General features: G+C 46.5%; 2 protein-coding genes across 4 annotated transcripts in view; one reads left to right on the top strand and one right to left on the bottom strand.

The window, feature by feature from the left end:
• The window catches only part of ARFIP2 (ARF interacting protein 2), a 15,473-nt gene extending 8,352 nt beyond the window's left edge, over positions 1–7,121 (bottom strand). The window contains exons 1-8 of one of the 3 annotated variants that reach the window (XM_040461343.1): positions 6,990–7,121; positions 6,061–6,201; positions 5,711–5,807; positions 4,870–4,988; positions 4,461–4,682; positions 3,777–3,934; positions 3,458–3,632; positions 2,245–3,013 (exon numbers count right to left, since the gene is read on the bottom strand). In XM_040461343.1, the coding sequence (XP_040317277.1) occupies positions 2,858–3,013; positions 3,458–3,632; positions 3,777–3,934; positions 4,461–4,682; positions 4,870–4,988; positions 5,711–5,807; positions 6,061–6,159 (1,026 nt within the window). In that variant the 5' untranslated portion in view covers positions 6,160–6,201; positions 6,990–7,121 and the 3' untranslated portion in view covers positions 2,245–2,857. Of the gene's footprint in view, positions 1–2,244; positions 3,014–3,457; positions 3,633–3,776; positions 3,935–4,460; positions 4,683–4,869; positions 4,989–5,710; positions 5,808–6,060; positions 6,202–6,883 lie in introns of those variants that run through there. The other 2 variants (XM_040461344.1, XM_040461345.1) reach the window with 2 other exon arrangements.
• A 95-nt stretch (positions 7,122–7,216) lies between these two features.
• Positions 7,217–8,122, top strand: TIMM10B (translocase of inner mitochondrial membrane 10B). Its single transcript, XM_040461347.1, has 3 exons — positions 7,217–7,341; positions 7,518–7,613; positions 7,786–8,122. Exons 1-3 carry the CDS (start codon positions 7,285–7,287, stop codon positions 7,960–7,962), a joined length of 330 nt encoding a protein of 109 aa, XP_040317281.1. The 5' UTR covers positions 7,217–7,284; the 3' UTR covers positions 7,963–8,122.
• The last annotated feature ends 10,060 nt before the right edge of the window (positions 8,123–18,182 follow it).

The raw sequence follows: 18,182 nt of genomic DNA, 5'->3' as shown, positions 1-18,182 counted from the left end.
TCGGGTGCTGAAGACCCACCCACGGCCCGCCCGCCGCCGCGGAGGCCCCGCCCCCTTTTACCCCACCCGCCGGGCTCCCCCAACCCCCTCGAGGCTCCTACGGGAGCTGCCTCAGCCGGCGGGTTGGGGAACGCGTGAGCCGGATCCCGGATCCACGATCTCTGCCAGTTGCCTCTGGCTCCCGACCGCTCCGGGGCAGGTCTCAGGAACTGGGCTGAGGCTCCGTCAAGGAAACGCAGCTGGGCAGCAGAGATTTCGGACTCTGGGAGCCGGTCCGGGCCCTCCAGGAGGTGCACTTCCCAGCTTTCTTCGGGGGCTCCTTGGGAATATGCTAGTGTGCTCTCTGCTGCGGCAGGGGGATACGGGATAGTCCGTACCTCGGCATGGATCTCTGGGCGACGGAAGGGCCTCCAGGTGGAAGCACAGCACCCAAAGCGCTAGGAGAAGGGGCGGACGGGGTGGTGAAAGGTGGGGGACTTGATTTGGCTGTAGGTGAGGAGACCCCTCGCGAGGAGATTATGGTTCAGACCATCCAGCGACTCCCTTCCACACTCCAAAAAACCAGAGCAATTCAGAATCATCACATTGTGGAAAAGCAGCCCCGGTGGTAAATAATAAAAATTATAGTAACAGCTAACAGGGACTGAGTGCTTATTATGTGCCAGACACATAACGAATCACTTTACATATATTATCTCCTTAATACTCATAATCTTAATAGGTATCCTCTTTTATTAGATGTGTTTTACAGCGGAAGAAACTGAGGGCCCTTGGCTCCCCAGACGTTAACCCTGATCAGCTAACTCACTTAGAAAGTGGTGTAGCTATGGTTTGAGCTCTGCTTTAGATCTTGCTCCCAATCACTGAATCTCCTGGAGATTCAGTACATTTCATGTTGGAAGTCCCCAGTGGCCCATAAAGTGGGGGGCTGTATGTGGACCACCCAACCTCAAGCTCCAGTCAGATGACTGCAGGCTGACCAAAACCCAGAAAGGCTGCCTGGAAGCTGCAGAGTCAGTGACAAAGAGCAAAATCAGGCTGCATGGATCTCAGTGCTATGACAATCTGCTGACTGGGTGGTCCCCTTCTTCCAGCTCTTGAGAGAGGTAGGGGAGAATGTTGAAAAATTCTGGAGCTCTCCTTGACCAAGAAGCACAGAAGTGATGGTACCAAGGCCCTGACTGAATCAAAGTGCTGTTGGGGGTACTTTCTTGCCCCACACAAAGTTGATAAGGGCTCAACACCTGGGTGCACCCTCAACCTCTCATCCACCTGATGAGGTCTGGCACCCAGCACAGGTGCTCCAATGTTTGTGAATGAGCCTCAGCATTCATGCTTGCTTTGGGGTTTTGGGCCAGGGCCACTAGACTATCCAATGTAAGGGAGCCAGGGTCTGTATAACACTATTTCAAGCCTCATGAGGACTACTTTCCTCAACCTTAGATTTCTCCCATCCCATCAAACTGGCGCTTGAAAAAGCATCACAGCTACCTTTCTCCTCTAAAGGCAAAAGTCCTTAATGAGCCTGAACAGGCCCAGTGTGACTCCTTGCTGCCTCACTTCCCTAGCCCTCCTCTAGCCACTCCCCTTCCACTTTTCATTCCAAAGTGAATTGCACCCTGGTCCTATCGGGGCTTACACATACGCTGGCCTCTCTGCCTAGGTTGCTCTTCTCCCTATTGCTTGCCTGGCTGTGCCTACTTGCTGTTCAGTTCTTAGTTTTCAAGTTGACATCCCATCTCCGCTGCAGACTGGGCTAGACACCCCTCCTCTGCACTCCCATAGCTCCCTGAACTTCTGTATCCTAGTACTCATTACTGTATTGTAGTTGCCTGGTTACTTGTCTCTATCCCCCACTAGGCCATGAGCGCTGTGGGCAGGGACTGTGTTTTATTCACTGATGTTTCCCCAGGGTCTAGTGCAGTGCCTGGCAAATAAAAGCACTCAGTAAATATTTGCTGTATGAATGAGTGGATGATGAAGGTCAGTGGGCCCAACCCCCTTTAGGCCCCATGCTCTGAAGACCATAGCTATCTCGGTGCTGGCCTAAAGAGCAAATAAAGCTTCAGCTCCAGCTGGGGCTGGGGGAAGAGTAGGATCTCAGACTGTTCCTGAAACCTGTGACTTCAGCTATCTGGTCTCTGCTCTTCTGACTTGATAGGATTTTGGTGTATGATTAGACTGAGTATTTCTCCACCCAGCCCACCCTCCTAGAGTCCCCCCCACAAATTGACCTCACTGGTCCTGCTTTTATGAAAGGTTTATTCCTAGTGCTAGTTCCCAATCTTCCAGGGCTCTAAGCACAATTAAACTGGGTGGGTTGGTGAGGGGAAGCCCATTCAGATGCAGGGCCAGAAATGGGGCTCCCCATTATCCCCACCCCTTTGGTCCCAGTCCCCTTCTCTGCATTGGGGACGCATAGAGGAGGGACAAAGGGTATTGGAGGCAACATCATTGGCTCAGGGGAGCCCAAGAAGAGCTGCCATTGGCTGACAGGGCCTTTTGAGACTCTGCCATTGGTCAGGGGGCACACCCCAGGAGCTGGGGATAGGCCTGAGGAGTAATGCCATTGGCCAGGGAGTGGTTTTGTCATAGCCTTTGGCTGTGGAGTGGAAGGAAAAGATCTGGGAATGAAGCCCAGTGGCCAGGAAGATAAAGGACAGGGCAGCAGCTGCTGGGCCTGCAGGCCCCCTCCCTACCACAGCAGTGTGGGCAAAACTGGTATGAGGCCCCAGCAAGGGAAAGGGAACCCAAGCCAGAGGGCAGGTGGCAAGGGATGTCCCATGTCCAATCTCTCCCACCCTGGGACTGCCTCTCCCAATGTCCTTCTTGATAGCCAGGTTTGGCTAGGAGCAGCTCACTGCTCCTCTAGCCAGGAGGGCTTCTCGGCTCCTGGAGGCCGCAGCTTGATGTTGAACTGCTGCAGGGTCTGCTCCAGTTGTTTCTGGTTCCCAGCAAAGTAGGCTGACACGGCATTGTGGAAGAGCAGCAGCTGCTTGTGCATCACCTTGATCTGGGGGTCCAGCAGGGTCAGCTGAGACTGGACTCAGATGCCCTTCTTGAGCCTGAGCCCAGACCAGGGGTACATGGATTCTGCTCTGATGGTGCTTTCAGGGTGGGGGTTGACCGCCACTAATGGAGTCAAAGGATAAGGGCAATCTGATGGGAGAAACCTGACTTGATTTGCTGGATCTGGCATTCTGGTACCCCAGCCCAGGGTGGGGTGATTTTTCCCAGTTATGTTCCTGGGATCAGCAACCAAATCCTCCAATAGAAAAGGGCCAGGGATTGGAGGGTAGGTGACTGGAAAGGTTCAGGAGTTGAAGGGGCTGGAGGAAAGATCCCACTTCTTAGCCAGGCTGCATTTCCCCATCCAGTGATGGGGAGGGTCTTAGGGGTAGAAGGTCAGTGTTATAGATGGGAAAGTGGACTGGGGTCAAAGGGGTGGGGTTGGCACCTTGTTTTCTTCCAGGAACTTGAGCTTGATGGCCACATCTCCCCGCAGCTTCTCATATTTGTCCCGATGGGCCTGGAAAGTGGCCTGGGCACTCTCGAGTCGACCACGCGTCCCTGCATCCCGGGGGCCTAGGCTCAGCTCCTCTAAGTCTGTTCGGTAGGCATCATATTCCAGCCTGGGGAAGGGTAATACAGGCTGGTCTCCACCCCTGTGTCCACATATACTTTCCTTTCCTTCCTCAATTCTTACGACCCCAAAGCTCAAACTTCCACCCATGCCAGCCAACTCCCAAAACCCTGGGCCCTGCTGGTGCCCACACCTGGCAGCCTCATACTGTTTGACAGTCATGAGCGTGTCTTCCATGGTCTTGGTGACCAATGTATTGATGCTAGAGACAAAGAAGTTCACAGCCCCTAGCAGTGTCTCTCCATTCTTGCACAGCAGCTTCTGTGTCTCTGCATTGTAGCCAAATTCCTCCTGAAGGCAGAAGGGGAGGACAGGCCTTGAGTAACAGTTCCTACCTGAATCAAGCTGTAGGGCCCTCATTCCCCTCCTCCCCAGGAAGGAAACAGCCATTGAAACTGGAACAACCAAGGACTGTCTCCAGCAAGGCTCTCTTAGCCAGAAAGTTAGTGGGACCACCCAGAAATGCCTAGGGTAGGAATGTGGGAGTGGGGTTCTCAGATAAGTTCACAGGACTGGAATAGGGAAAGCTAGTGCAGCAGGCAAGGAAGGGGCTCTGATTAGGCCGAGCACTGATGCAGAGAAGGGTTACTTGTGAGGCATCTAGTGTGCCATCTCCCCCACCCCTCCAACTTCTGAACCTCTGTACAAACCCTTAGGCTGCCTCCACAGGTGAGTGCTGCTGGGGGTAGGGCTGAGCCCACCCTGGAGGGGTTCTCCCTCTGGGCTGCAGGAGGGAGGGAGGGAGGGAGGCTGAGGGCTGACTGCCTGGGAGGGCCCGGGCCCAGTCTCCCCACCCTCTTTGGCCTGACCAAGGCACCTGAAGCTCTGGGGACTTCTGGCTGAGGTCAGCAAAGGCGTCACCTAGTGCATGCTGGGTCTGCAGCAGGCTGTAGAGGTGGGCTGTCAGTGCCCGGCCCAGCTGCAGGACACTCTCATACTTGCGCTTCGTCTCACGCAGCAACTCAATCTGCAGCTCTAGCTCCAGGTCCACAGTCCGGGAGCCTCGGCCGAATCTTTCTGACAACAGCTGCTTTGTGCACTGATTGGGAAGTGGGAGAATAAGTCAGAGCCCTAGCACCCTGCCCCCTGCCGCCCCTCCAAACAGGTATCTACCCTAGCATCCCCAGGCTCCTAGTCTCAGCCGTAGATGGGATAGTGGAATTCAGAAGATGGGGAAAAGGTACCCAGGGGGACTCTGGGGGAAGGGAAAGGTATTTAAATCCCACCTTATATGTATTGATGCCCCATTTCTTGACGATGTCAAACTTCTCTCCGGCGATGCCCCGAGCCACCTCATCTCCGGGGCCAGCAGGAGTGGTACTGTGAGATGGATGGCGGCCAGACCCTAAAGGACCAAGTTCTCTGACACCAGCCTCTCTCAGACATAATCAGATGTCTCTGTGGCTCCACCCGTACCTCCCACCCAGCATATGAAAATTGCTTCCCTGAAGTAGCAGAAACTAGGGACAATGAGATTCTCCTACTCACTAGGAAGAACTCATACCTTGTGCCCTAAGACCCATATCCCAATATACATCTGGCCTCCTTTTGAGGTGGTGATGGGGGCTGGAGTGGGGGAGGGAGTTGCTGGTGTACGGGGACAGAGGAAACAGAAAAAAATACACTGAATATGGGGTGGCAGGTCAAGGATGGTGGATCCTGAAAGCAAGAAACCTCACTAACATTCCCATGTGGAATCTTAGTGTGAGATTCAGGGCTGTTTGCTCCTCTAAGCTTTAGAGTCTAAAGTAAAACACTACAAAGCTTCAGAGTTCCAAATCAGGCTCAAGCTCTAGAGCAGGGAGAACTTCTGTGAAACAGAGTTCTTAACATGATTTGGGTGGTGGCAGCAGAGAAAGAACAAATGGACACATCTCAGGGGCTAAATAGCAAGTGGGAGCAACTGGACAACCCTGGGCTGAGGACAGTCCATAAGGTTCATACTAGCAGAAGTTCCCAAGATCTCCAGTCATAATTCAAGCTTTCTTTGACACATCCTATACTCCCCAGAACCATTCCTCTCCCTCTCTCCGCTCAAGCTTCCTGTCCTGTTCTGATCATTCATACCTGTGGGGATGAGTCCATCACCAGAGCCCCCATAGCCACCAGACACAATGCTGGTTTCATTGAGGTTGGGTCCTGACACCATCACCTGCTGGAGGTCCTATAGGCCAGAGAAGAGGGGGGCTTCAGGAACATAGGGGCAGCTGAAGCATTTGGGGGGTGAGAACAAGCTTGAAGCATCACAGAGAGAGCACACAAGGGAAGTCTGCATAGAATCAGAACGAAGATTTGTAAAAAGATTGGAGGGAGTTAGATAAGTTAGGGGAAGTCTACTGGAATGGGGTGAAAGGCCAGGGCTTATGATTTGGGATTCCTAAATTGAAACAATATGGAGAAGAATCAAACAGAAGCACCTGCTCCAGCCCATCATCCTCAGGAAGCTGCCCCGCTTCACCATTCCCGTGGATGGGGATCTCCATTGTGGCTGCCTTCCCTAGGATCCCGTCCGTCATGGCTAGGGAAGGGATTGGAGTCAAAGTCTCCACCCCAGCGCCCTGCAAAGCCCAACACAGACAATTCTGGAAAGTGGCCAGTACTCCAGAAAGAAAGGTTTCCCCACCATTTCAGAACTTTTGGAGGCTGTCCTAGGACTTGAGTATTCTGGGGTTTGGCCACGACTCCTTTCTTCTCACAGATATGTATTTCTCCTCTCCAAGGTGCATTCTTTTTACACATGCACACCCGGGCCCCAGGTGTCTTCTTGTGAACCCTCAATCCCACCAGGGCCCCGGTGATCATTCATGCATTCAGTCATTTGACCGACATCTAATGAGTGCCTACTATGTCTCATGCATTATTTGAGGTCACAGCAGTGACCAAGAGAGATAAAGTCTGTGCTGTCTTGAAGCTTATCCCCATGCAGCTGTTTCCCCCCATCCGATTAACCCCTTTCCAAGGCTCAGGAGCCTACTCCTCCCATTCAGGTATGTTCTCCATTGCTGCTTGGCCTTTCACACTCCTGTAGTGTTTCTTCCCCTTTTCTTCAGGGGTCTCCCTCTCCTCCATCTCATGCACCTCCTCTTCCTCGCCCCCCCCCCCCCAGGCCTTAGTTGAATCAGTTGGTGTATATTCCCGGCCTCTGAGTAAAGCCTCTTTTTCCCAAGACATAGGTGATCCCTTCCAAAGTCAGTTATGTCCCCCAGGTGTGTGAGTCCCCGCCCCCCCCCCCCCTCACACCTGGGCATCAGGTGTGTCCTCATCCTTCCCCAGAGCTCAGTGGCATCTTTCCCTCAGGGCAGGTTCGTGCGTTCAACTTCCCCTCGCCCAAGTCTGTCCTCCTCACCTCGGGCCGGGCCGCTCTTCCCCTCAGGGCGCCAGGCCCGGGCCGCGCGGGGACCTCGGGCTCCAGTTCCCGTCGCGATCCTAGCAGCAGGTCAGGGATTCGGCGGAAGTGACGTCCCCTCCCGGGCAGAAGAAGCCGGCCACGTCGCAGATTATAAGGGCGGAGATGACGTTAAAGCCCGGGGCAGGGCGATCCTGGAGCCAACCCCTCATTCCCTGGGGAGGGAGGAGAGATCACTTCCGGGGCGTTACCAAAGAAGCTGTGGGGAAGTGACGTAGGGTGCGCGGGTGGTGCGATGGAGCCCCAGCAGCCACAGCAGCCACAGCAGCAGCAGCAGCAGCAGCTGAGAAACGTGAGTGCGCGCTAAGTCGCTGCAGGGCCATAAGTTCAGCCAGCATCCTTGTCCGTTTGGTTGGAGATCTGAGGGCTGGGAATGTCGGGCTGTGGCACAGGGTCCTGGGAAATCTCGGGCGATGCGGCCTTGAGTTGCCCCCTTACCGCTGAGTTCTTTGTCCCCTTTTCTCTTAGTTGCGGGACTTCCTGTTGGTCTACAATCGGATGACGGAACTCTGCTTCCAGCGCTGCGTGCCCAGCTTGCACCACCGAGCTCTGGATGCTGAGGAGGTTAGGCGGGAAACTCAGTAGGGAGGTGCGCCGTAGATCCTTCCCAACCGCCACTCCCCTGCCTCTGGCCCTGGCCTTTCTACGACCCTCACCCTTAGGTTAGGGATGGGAAGGAAGGAGGCGGACCCGACAGGACACCTTTGGCCTCTGCTTCACCCTGTCTTCCTTCCAGGAGGCCTGTTTGCACAGCTGTGCTGGAAAGCTGATCCATTCCAACCACCGCCTCATGGCCGCTTACGTGCAGCTCATGCCTGCCCTGGTACAGCGCCGCATCGCAGACTACGAGGCTGCCTCAGCTGGGCCAGGTGTTGCTGCTGAACAGCCCGGAACCTCACCATCAGGCAGCTAGCCCTCCTCAACCCCAGGAAGGGAGGCACTGGATGGACCCTCAAATTGAAGGAGCCAGTGGACCTTGGGCTGAATGCAGCCTGTATGTAGAGTGAGGGATTGCCTGAGAGCTGGGTACTATTGCTCCTTTTCCTGGAGCCAATAAACCCGCTTTTACTCTGTTTGGTTTATGTTCTGGGCAGGAAGCTTTGCCCACTTTGTTGGCAACATCCTTTATTCTGTCAGTTATTGCATATCTGCTGGCCTCAGCCCTGGCAGTGGAGAAATTGCCTTCTATGTGTAGAAGATTCCCCGGCGCCTGGTTAAAGCAAGGTCTGTGGGTACAATTTTGATGTTGGTAATAGCAACAGGAAGCTGGTTCCTGCCCAAATGACAGAGAAAATGAGAGCTCTTTCTAGCTGTCCTTCACTTAAGTCTGTCTGACTTAAATGGCTCATTTGTGAGCCAGGTATGCATTCATTCATAACTATTTTTTCATGGACTCTATCTTTCAAGAAGAAATTCTGCTAAATTTAGGGAAAAGAGGAGATCTCTAAGGACAACAGATCAAGAAATCACAGGGCTTCTAGGGACTGCCTCTTGGGAAGTCAGTAGTCCCAGAACAGAGATGAAACCTATATGAATTTTGGGGTGTTGTGGAACTTCAACCATTTCCCCAAGTTGTTACTTTTTTACTATTTTCCCTCTTCCCCAGGATAAGCAGTACAGCGTTTAAATAGAGAAGGTCTGTGTGCTTGTCTTCAGGAGCGGTCAGAAAGGGGAAACTTGAGGGACCGTATTCTGCAATACAGCCAGATCTGAGGGAGAGAACCCAAGGGAGAAGTAGATGATGGTAGTTATGGGGGGCAAAGGGGATAATGCAAATCTTTGGGACCTCTTTAACGTTACCTGCATGTCTATAATCTAATTCCAGCTCTTCTATCTTCTATCCCACATTGTTTCCACTGTCTCTGTTCTGTTATTTCCATGTTGAGCTTCTCCATTTTTCCCTCATTATTGCCCTCCTTGTGGAATTTATTCTGTATTCACCAGCCTGAATGGCCTATCACTCTGTCACCACATTTTCTTGCCTCCTCTGTGTCCTTGTTGTATCATTCCAGCTGTTTTATCTTTTCTGGTCCTCTATTCAGACTGCTAGAGAAAAACACGGCTGTGTAATGCATGCCACTAAGTATTCAAGGTCTCCAACCTCAACCAAGCCCTCACTACCAACAGGCAATCAATCCTTTCTCAGTTCGTGGTGTGTTTCATCTCTCTTTTTTTTTTTTTTTAAAGAAATTTTTTAATGTTTATTTATTCTTGTGAGAGAGAGAGACACGGAGCAGAGTGAGAGACGGACGCAGAATCCAAAGCAAGCTTCAGGCTCTGAGGGTGAGCACAGGGCCCCATGTGGGGCTTGAACTCACAAGCCATGAAGTCATGATCTGAGCTGAAGTTGGAGGCTTAACCAACTGAGCCACCCAGGTGCCCTTCATCTCCTATAATTACCATGGCAATTATTTTACACCTTCACTGCTCTCATCCCCCACTTCACCCTCAACTACCCCCCATCAGGTGACCATGTTCTATTTTTTACAGAGGAAATGGAAGCTCTTAGACATTGGCTCCCACAATAATTAAACTCTTTATAACCATGCACAAAAGAGACATTTTTCTCCCCTGTGTGGATCAGGAAGTTGAAATTCTTTAGTAGCAGACCCTATTTTAAAATATAGAGCTAACCTTTTTTTTTTTTTTTTTAATGTTTGTTTATATTTGAGAGCACAAGTTGGGAAGGGGCAGAGAGACAGGGAGAGAATCCCAAGCAGGCTCTGTGCTGTCGGTGCAGAGCCTGATGTGGGACTCAAACTCTCAAACCATGAGATCATGACCTGAGCCAAGATCAAGAGTCAGATGCTTAACCGACTGATCCACCCAGGTGCCCCTAGATCTGACTTTAAAATCCATGTTCTTTTTACTACACCAGGCTGCCTCAAAATATCCATTAAACCACCCAATTCGTATGGGTTCTGATACTGATATGTCTTAATCTCTATAGCAAAACTACAAGTAAGAGGTATTATTCCCATTTAATGGATGAAGAAGCAAGAATCCAGAATGTACCAGAACCCCATCTTATACATAATTACGTCTTGAGAAAAGTGGCTCCAAACAGCTTTTTGCCTCTTTAGCTGCTATACTTTGAACAGAAGGTTTTGTTAGGAATGTAGAAGTTGCTGACCAGGAACTTCCCTACTGAGTGGCTTCATGTCTACTCAATAGAATTCTGTCCTCGAAAAGTACAAGTCCAGGTGAAACCACTTGTAAATGTAACAATTCCAAGATGGGGGGAATGGGGACCTAGAATATTTTGCTGCTGCTGAGAGGACTCTTCCGCATGGATGTTTGTGTGTATCCTTGCGCCAGTAAATTTCCATTGTGAATTGTCTGGGTTTCCATGCCACGTAACTTCTGCTTGCTGGAGAAGGACCAGGAACAAAATCTGTCTGGCTCTAAAGGCTTTGAATTTGCAGAGGCTTATCTTTGCTTGTTCATCTGTACCCAACCTGTCCCTAGGCATGGGGAAAAACAGGTATCTCAATCTAATCCATCATTTAATCTCTAACTTTTTAACCTCTTCTTTCCTCTCTGTTTATAAATATGTTCAGTACTTGGAAGAAGAATCCTACTCCTGTTATCCCTGTTATCCATGTGCTCTAGTCACGTCTCCTTCCGGTCTTGCCATAAAGTGATAGCCATTGGCATAACAAAAACAATGTGATGTTTCAAGCACAACACAAGAATAAGTGTTAAAGCTTTATCCCTTATATGTACATACTGGAGATAGCGTTCATGTTCTTGCCATTGTAGCTTTAGAACTTGTTTGCAAATTCTGATTCCTTGGAACCTATTCAGCTATACTACAGTTTCTCATTACTGTCCTTAGTAACCACCACTCTCCTGTTTTCCTCTAAATAGCTAGCCCTTGGTCTTCCTATCAATCCCTTGATACTTTAATATTACATGGACAGTCCATTCAATATTTTGGCTGCTTGAACCAGTCAAGTTCCTTGACCCAGTCTCCAATAATTTTCACTCTATCTTAGCCACCCACTCCCTTAGTTATGTCCTGGCCATTGTCATTACCCCAAACTGCTCCATCTTTAAAACACAATTACCAGCATCTTATTCACTGACTGTATTCCTTCCACTTTATTGATCTATTTCTCTACTATTATTCCTTGATTTCACTGGAGCATTCAAGCCATTGATTCTACCTTCTCTCCACTAACACCTGTCTTTCTGTTCCTGTCCAGCTTAAATTCCAGTCACTCTCTTGGAACAGACTAAATTTCTCTGTCATCTCTTTGTTGGACTCTGATAAAATAGGACATTTGTCTGCCTGCATTTGGACAGCTAAAAGCCCAAGGAAATCACCACATAGCAGATTTACATCACAATGAATTCATGATTACCAGCGTCAACTGGGGTCTCAGCCCCTATAATCCCACTAGATTTTTTCTAGTCTCTCCCTGCAATGACTGTTTCAAACCAATATTCTTAAACCTCTTATTACCCTCACCATTCTCTCAAGTTTTCTACAGGTAACATTTTTTTAATTCATAGGTAAAAGTAGAAGCTATCAGTTGGGAGCTCCCACAAAATCTCAACAAAACTTGGTCACCCACCTACATCTGCATCATTCTCTTTCCCTCCTGTGTAAACAGAGCAAGTATGCCTCTTCAGGCCAATGCCTATTCCTGCCCTAAATCCTAGTCCTTCCTTCTTTGGGAATCTCCGACATCGGTTTTCCTATTTTACTACATTCTCACCATTGTTTAAACATGCTAAAGACTTCCTGTAGTAACAGGCAAACCACCCTACCTTATTTCTCCTTCAGTTACCATCCTATTTTTTCCCCCACTCTATAGCTTCTCAAAAACAGTTGGATACTTCGGCGCTCTCCATTCCCATTCATCCACCCACTCTGTTTTGACTTCTACAACCTTTATATTGAAATCCTTCTTAATGAGGTTACCCTGGCTCACCAAGTGACTTTCATATCTCTGAATTCAGTGATGATTTCCCAGTCCTCAGTTTACTTTACTTCTCAATAGCATCTGGTAGTATTGACTAGTTCCTCATCATTAGCAGTCTTTTGTTGGTGTCTGTGATTCCAGTCGTGGTTCTGCTACTTTCACTGCAGCTTCATAGCCTCCTTTGAGGCTCACCTGTCTCTGGCCTTTACATCTAAAGATTTCTCTAGGGCCTGTTCTTTCTCAGACATTTTTCTAGAATTGTTTCCTCCCTACTCCGAGCTTCAATTACTGATGACTCCCAGATCTCTCTTCTGAGTTACTTGATTGACATCCCCACTTAGGTGTCTTAAAAACATCCCCACCTCAACATATTTTCCTCATCAATTTTCATCTTATACCTAGTACTTCTCCAGTTGCAGAAGATAGGAACCTCACTCATCCCCTTATTCAGTTGCCAAATCCCATCAGTTTGCATTTTACATTTCTAAATAGCCCTTGATTCTGTCTGCTTCTCCCTGTCTTCACAATCTTCCACCAAGGTTACTGCAATTGCTACTTTACCTCATGTCCACTTTTGCATCCCTCCAATCTGTTCTCCATTCATAGGTCAGAGAACACAAACTGATACTTAAAACCTTGCAATAGCTTCCCATTCTTCTTAGGATAAAACACATTCTACGTGTGACCTGTGAGGCCTTGTATGATCCAGCCCTTGCCCACCTCAGCTTTATTTTATTGGCTGTGAAACATTGGACTGTCAGCACTGTTTGTTGAATTGAACCACACCTCACTTGTTCCCTCTCTGTGCTCTAACCACGTTGCCTTCTCAGTTCTAACCTGTCATGTGCTATTCAATCTCAGGGCCTTTGCACCTGCTATCTCCTGGCTTGCAGTGCTTTCCCCCTTACTTTACGTAGTTAACTTTTTTCATTCTTGAGTACTTAGTTTACATGCTGTTTGTTCAGATAACTCTTCCTAGACTCCAGCTCCCATATTTGCTCTTGTTTTTTGCATGTAACACTTCTAACAGTTGGTAATTAATTATATACCTCATGAGGTCACAGTCCCATGTCTGTATTGCTCACCATTGTATCCTTATCACATAATATGGCACATAATATGTGCCTGGCAAATATTGAATGAACATCTTTCAAGTTCCTCCCAGCTCAGTTTACTATTTACATATCAAGAGAAAGGCTTTATATGAGAAGAGACAGAAATGAATCTTCATTGAACTTTTGATCTTTTGCCAATGATTTGGAGGTGTTTTTCATTCAAAATCTCACTGGTTGGTATCTTCTACCCTTAATATTCACAGATGAGTCAACACCTGAAAGCCTCCATCTGGAGTGAATCAGTCATTCTAGTTTTCACTCACTTTCTAAGTATTGTAGTTCTGCTTAAATATTTCTTGAACCCTTTCTTTTCTCTCCATCTCCTTTGTCACTACCTTAGTCAAACTTTCATCAGCTCTTCTAAAGATTACAGCAGCAATCACCTAGCAGCTTCTTTCTTGAGCCTGGACTGCTTTGATTAGCATTTAGCTAAGGTATACGTAACAGACTGAAAATGACGGTGACTTACAAACTTTTATTCTTTCAAGTAAAAATCTAGTCCAAAACTGGTGTGGCATCACACTCAACTGAGAACTGATACTCGTCAGATTTCTGCTTATTGTATCAGTGTATCAGTGTACAATCTGCTTATTGTATCAGTGTATTGTGGTATGACCCTCAACTTTGTGACCCAAGATGGAGTTTTACTTATCACATACACATTCCAAGGGTCAGAATGGAGGAGGGGGTGGGTGAAGAGGCATGCCCCCCTCCCTTTAAGGACATATCCTAAAAGTTGCACATCAGAAATTTGTCATGTGGTCAGACCTTGTCACAAGGGAAGCTGGGAGATGTCACTTTATTCTTACTCATCATTTTTTTTACCCAGTTAAAAAATGGGAGCTCTGTTACTAACAAAGAAGAGAATGGCTATTAGAAGATACCCACCAATCTGTTTTCCACATTAGTCAAGAGTGATTCTTGCAAAATATAAATTTAACAATGGTCCTCATCCACTTAATGCCTTCCATGACCTTCAGCCTCTTTAGCTTCATAACTGAGGCTTTCTTGGGTGATCAGATTTCAGGTGATCTCTCTGCCTCATCTCCAACCCCCTTTTCTCAGTTCTTGATTTTCTCACCCTTGGTTATAAAAGGATCAATTTATTTGTGGTGCTGAGATACATCATGCCAATTCTGGACTCTTTTTCCTTTTCTGAGTGTGCCCCACTTGCATTCATATATTCAGTAATTCACAAATATCTGAGTGACTGCGTTTTCCAGCACTGTTAAGCCTTGTACAGAGGTGAATAAAAGAGGCAATCTTTGTTCTCTTGGGACTTAACACAGGTATGGTGAAGTTCAATATAGAATGAGTAATCACAACTGTGGTGCATGTTACAAAGAAGAAATATGTGTTGTAATGGGAACATACAGTGGTAGGAACTTGTGTGGGGGATGAAAGAGAGCTTCCCAGAGCAGTGATTTAGAAGCTGAGATCTGAAGGATGAGTTAGAATTAATCAAGCAAAAGACAGGGAGAAGGGCTACCCTCCTTTCCTTCATGTCTTTGCTTAGAATAAGGAGAGGCAGAGAGAGAGAGAGAGAGAGAGAGAGAGACAGAACCCAAAGTAGGCTCCAGGCTCTGAGCTGTTAGCACAAAGCCTGACGTGGGGCTCAAAATCACAAACCAAGAGATCATGACCTAGGCTGAAGTTGGCTGCTTAACCGACTGAGCCACCCAAGTGCCCCTCTGATAACATTATTTAAAACTGCAACGCAGTACAGCCACTCTGGAAAACAGTATGGAGCCTCCTCAAAAAGTTAAAAATAGAACTACCCTATGATCCAGCAATTGCATTACTAGATATTTACCCCAAGATACAAAAAAAAAAAACAAAAACAGATTTGAAGGGGTATATGCACCCCAGTGTTTATAGCAGTAGTATCCACAATAGCCAAACTATGGAAAGAGCCCAAATGTCCATTGATAAAGAAGAAATGGATATATATATATATATATATATATATATATATATATGTATGTATATATATAAATATATATATATAACTCAGCCATCAAAAGGAATGAAATCTTGCCACTTGCAACGATGTGGATGGAGCTAGAGCGTATTATACTAAGTGAAATAAGTCCGTCAGAGAAAGACAAATACCATATGATTTCACTCATATTAGAATTTAAGAAACAAAACAGATGAACTTATGGGAAGGGGGGAAAAAGGAGAGGGAAACCAACCATAAGAGACTCTTTACCATGGAGAATAAACTGAGGGTTGATGGAGGGAGGTGGGTCAGGATGGGTTAAATAGGTAATGGGTATTAAGGAGGACACTTGTGATGAGCACTGGGTGTTATATGTAAGTGATGACTAAATTCTACTCCTGAAAACAATACAAAATACATACATACATACATACATACATACATACATATATACATTGCAACCCATCCTCTCCCTAGACATTCCTGATTCTCTTTATTCTCTGTTTTTCCATGGCATTATCATTTCTCACATACTATGTAGTTTACTCATTTTGTTCTTTGTTTTTAATTCTGGATCAAGATTTTATAAAATTTGGTCATATATTGCCATGATTATACAAAATTGTTTATATTGGCATTGTCTCCTGCAGTGGTTTACATTACTGGTTTTTTTTCCCCCTGGAAGACTATTTTGGACTGTTATCACACATAAACAGTACATAGTGTGGACTTTTGGAATAGGCTTGTTTTATCATCTAAACAGAAACTAGGTTAGGATAGAAACAATTGTAGGGCTTTCGCATGTAATTCTCTTCCTTCAGATTCAAAGTATTATTTTCATTCCCAAGACTAGTGATATAAATTCTCTAAATGTGATCCTACTGGAGAGGGTGAAGATTAAGATCAATAATATTCCTATGGAAATTGAGAGTTTTAAATCATACCCTATGTATTGACCAGTCCTGTGGCTTACAATTATATTGTGCCTAAGTTCTATTTATTTTTATTTTTACCTTTTGGTCCCCTTCACCCATTGGTGAAATGGGTAAGGGGGCTCATTTTGTTTATTATTACTTGTATCTCCCACTAGAATTTACGTTCTATAAATCATAAATTAGGAATTTTGTCAATGCTATTGCTTTGTATGCTGATGTAACCAAAGACCTAAAATAGTGCCTAAAACAATTGGTGCTCAATAACTATTTGCTGAGTAAGTGAAGGCAAGAAAGAGAGTCCCAGAGCAAAGGTCTAGAGCTTGGCTTTAGAGAAAGGAGGAGCATCTCATTGGTAACAGGAAGGATGGAGGATGGATAAAGCAGATCTAAGTAGTTTTTTAATTTGGCACTGGGAGATTGAGAGAGTTTATTTTATTTTTTAAACATTCTTTTTAATATACTTTTTAAATATTTATTTATTTTGAGAGAGAGAGAGCATGTGCGAGGAAGGGAGGGGCAGAGAGAGAGGAGAGGGAATCCCATCTGTATCAGCGCAGAGCTCAGTGTGGGGCTCGATCCCACAAACCATGAGATCATGAACCTGAGGTGAAATCAAGAGTCAGATGCTTGACCAACTGAGCCACCCAAGTGCCCTGAGAGAGTTTCTTTTAAATATCATGTGTGATAGTTTTTATGTGTCAACTTGGCTAGGTTACAGTGCCCAGTTATTTAATCAAATACTAATTTAGGTATTGCTGTGAAGGTATTTGATAGATGTGGTTAACATCTGTAATTAGTTGACTTTAAATGACAGAAACTACTCTTAATGAAGGTGGGTTTCATTCAATCAGTTGAAGACCATAAGAGCAAAACAGATTTCTCAAGGAATTCTGCCTCAAGACTGCAGCATTGGGGTGCCTGGGTGGCTCAGTCCGTTAAGTGTCTGACTCTTGGTTTCGGCTCAGGTCATGATCTTGCAGTTTGTGCATTTGAGCCCTGGATCAGGCTCTGCAACTGGTACTGGTGTACCAGGCTGCACAAGGTAGTGTGCAGCCTGCTTGGGATTTTCAGTCTCCCTCTGTCTGCCCCTCCCCTGCTCATGCTGTCTCTGCCTCTTTCAAAATAATAAGTAAACAAACAAACAAACAAACTTAAAAAAACAAACAAACAAAAAAGACCGCAGCATTAATTCCTGCCTGAGTTTCTAGCATACTGACCTATCTTATAGATTTTGAACTTGCCAGCCCCCACAATCATGTGAGCCAATTCTTTAAAATAAATCTATCTAGGGACACGCCTGGGTGACTTAGTGAGTTAAGCATCTGACTTCAGCTTAGGTCATGATCTCAGGGTTAGTGAGTTTGAGCCCTGCTTTAGGTGAGCATGAGCCCCACTTCAGGTAAAAAAAAAAAAAATTAGCCCTGCTTCAGGTGAGTCCCTCTTCTCTCATTCTCTCTCTCTCTCCTTGTGGGATTCTCTCTTTCTCCCCTCCCTCTCTTTCTGCCCCTCACTTATGCCCTCTCTCTCTAAAATAAAATAAAATAAATCTATCTACCTACCTACTTACCTACATATGTGTGTGTGTGTGTGTGTGTGTGTGTGTGTGTGTATCCTATTGTTTCTGTTTCTCTGAAGAACTCTGAAACAGCATCTAATTTTTTTTTTTTAATAGGAGATGAAGTTATCATTGGAGAGTAAAACAAGAAAATGGAAGATGAAAGAGTACAAGTATGAAATAGAATTTTCACAGAATGGAAGAGTAGACTGACAGTAAAACTATAATTCAATTCTAAGGCAGTGTTGAGGGCTCAGTAGAGGCCACTGAACATGATTTTCTTCTGTCCTTGTCTGTCTGGAAAACCATTGTTTTAGGGCCATGAATTTCAAGGCCTGCTGTGACTCTGGGACTCTTCTTTGCCCTTTTCAGGAAGAACTGCTGCCCTTACTGAACACTATTATGTCTTGTCCACCTTTACCTAAACAGCACTTGGTAGAGTGCCACAAACAACAAAAACACATAGCTTCACTGAGCTTTATTCTAGGCATTTTACGTACATTAACTCATTTAATCCTCACAGCAACCCTGTTAGGTAAATGCTGTTATTACCTTCATTTTATTTTTAAAAAATTTTTTGATGGGGTGCCTGGGTGGCTCAGTTGGTTAAGTGTCTGACTTTGGCTCAGATCATGATCTCTCATGAGTTTGAGCC

This window comes from Herpailurus yagouaroundi, unplaced genomic scaffold, assembly GCF_014898765.1.
Source record: "Herpailurus yagouaroundi ecotype Mexico unplaced genomic scaffold, PumYag 255, whole genome shotgun sequence".
Taxonomy (NCBI): domain Eukaryota; kingdom Metazoa; phylum Chordata; class Mammalia; order Carnivora; family Felidae; genus Herpailurus; species Herpailurus yagouaroundi.
This window is presented reverse-complemented; position numbering and strand designations above follow the sequence as displayed.

Bases quoted from the DNA above. Each gene is read 5' to 3' on its own strand.
- TIMM10B (XM_040461347.1), top strand. From the start codon at position 7,285: ATGGAGCCCCAGCAGCCACAGCAGCCACAGCAGCAGCAGCAGCAGCAG. The intron at 7,342-7,517 runs GTGAGTGCGCGC...CTTTTCTCTTAG, and splicing joins AGCAGCAGCAGCTGAGAAAC to TTGCGGGACTTCCTGTTGGT. The intron at 7,614-7,785 runs GTTAGGCGGGAA...TCTTCCTTCCAG, and splicing joins GAGCTCTGGATGCTGAGGAG to GAGGCCTGTTTGCACAGCTG.